At 37.4% G+C, this 853-nt stretch overlaps 1 protein-coding gene across 3 annotated transcripts in view; it reads right to left on the bottom strand.

Moving 5' to 3' along the window:
- The window catches only part of Apoh (apolipoprotein H), a 16,560-nt gene that overhangs the window by 9,978 nt on the left and 5,729 nt on the right, over positions 1-853 (bottom strand). For 2 of the 3 annotated variants that reach the window (XM_029568404.1, XM_008843225.3), the window contains one exon: positions 130-318. The exons of the other annotated variant lie outside the window; for it this stretch is intronic. In XM_029568404.1, the coding sequence (XP_029424264.1) occupies positions 130-318 (189 nt within the window). The remainder of the gene's footprint in view (positions 1-129; positions 319-853) is intronic. 3 annotated transcript variants of the gene reach the window in all.

Here is an 853-nt window from a genome sequence, read left to right as displayed (position 1 = left end):
CAGCCAAAAACTAAAAATAAAAGATGGTTGAAAGAGGTAATTTTGAAATACTCTATGGTAGTTGGGATTTTCAACAGTTTTCAAAAACATAATTCCATGCTACTCTAATTATTTTTCTTATTCACTTACCCTTACATTCTGGTAATTCAGTCCAGTTTCCATGGGCTGTGCATGTAACTGTATCATTTCCAAACATAGCATGATGTGGCAAGCATTCAAAGACTGCTGTATCCCGATACAGGGAGTTGTTTCCAGCTGATGGCTTATATGTTTTAAGGGTTGCAAACTTAGGTACTGGTGGTGGTGGGCAAGTGACAGCTGGAAAAAGAAAGAACTGTCATTTTTAAGAAAATAATTGGGATTTTAAAACAAGGTGTTTGGGGGTAGGAAGATCTCTGTGAGTTTAAGACCACGCCTGGACTATATAACAAGTTCCAAGTGAGCCAGGACTATAGAGTGAGACCTTGTCTCAAAACTAATTAATTAAAATACACTCTTTGGGTCAGCAAGATGACTCAGAAGGGATTTGGGAATGCTTGCCACTGAACCTGATGACCTAAGTTCTATCCCTGGGATCCACATGGTGGAAAGAGAAAACCGACTCCCGAGAGTTGTCTTCTGACCTTCACATATATGCCATAGCATGTGCACGTGTGCACACACACACACAAATAAATAAATGTAATTTTAAAATGCATTCTTCAAAATGAAAGAAAATCTGAGCATGAACTTGAGAAAATGCAAACTTTGATCCAATAACAAGGTTAAAGAACAGTCAGTATTGATGACAAATACGAAAATACAATAACAAATCAAATGCGTCAGCCAGTCCAAAGACTATAAAAAGAAAAAC

This window comes from Nannospalax galili, unplaced genomic scaffold (assembly GCF_000622305.1).
Source record: "Nannospalax galili isolate Female #2095 unplaced genomic scaffold, S.galili_v1.0 scaffold781, whole genome shotgun sequence".
NCBI lineage: Eukaryota > Metazoa > Chordata > Mammalia > Rodentia > Spalacidae > Nannospalax > Nannospalax galili.
The sequence above is the reverse complement of the archived record's forward strand: the minus strand, read 5'-3'. Positions and strand labels throughout refer to the sequence as shown.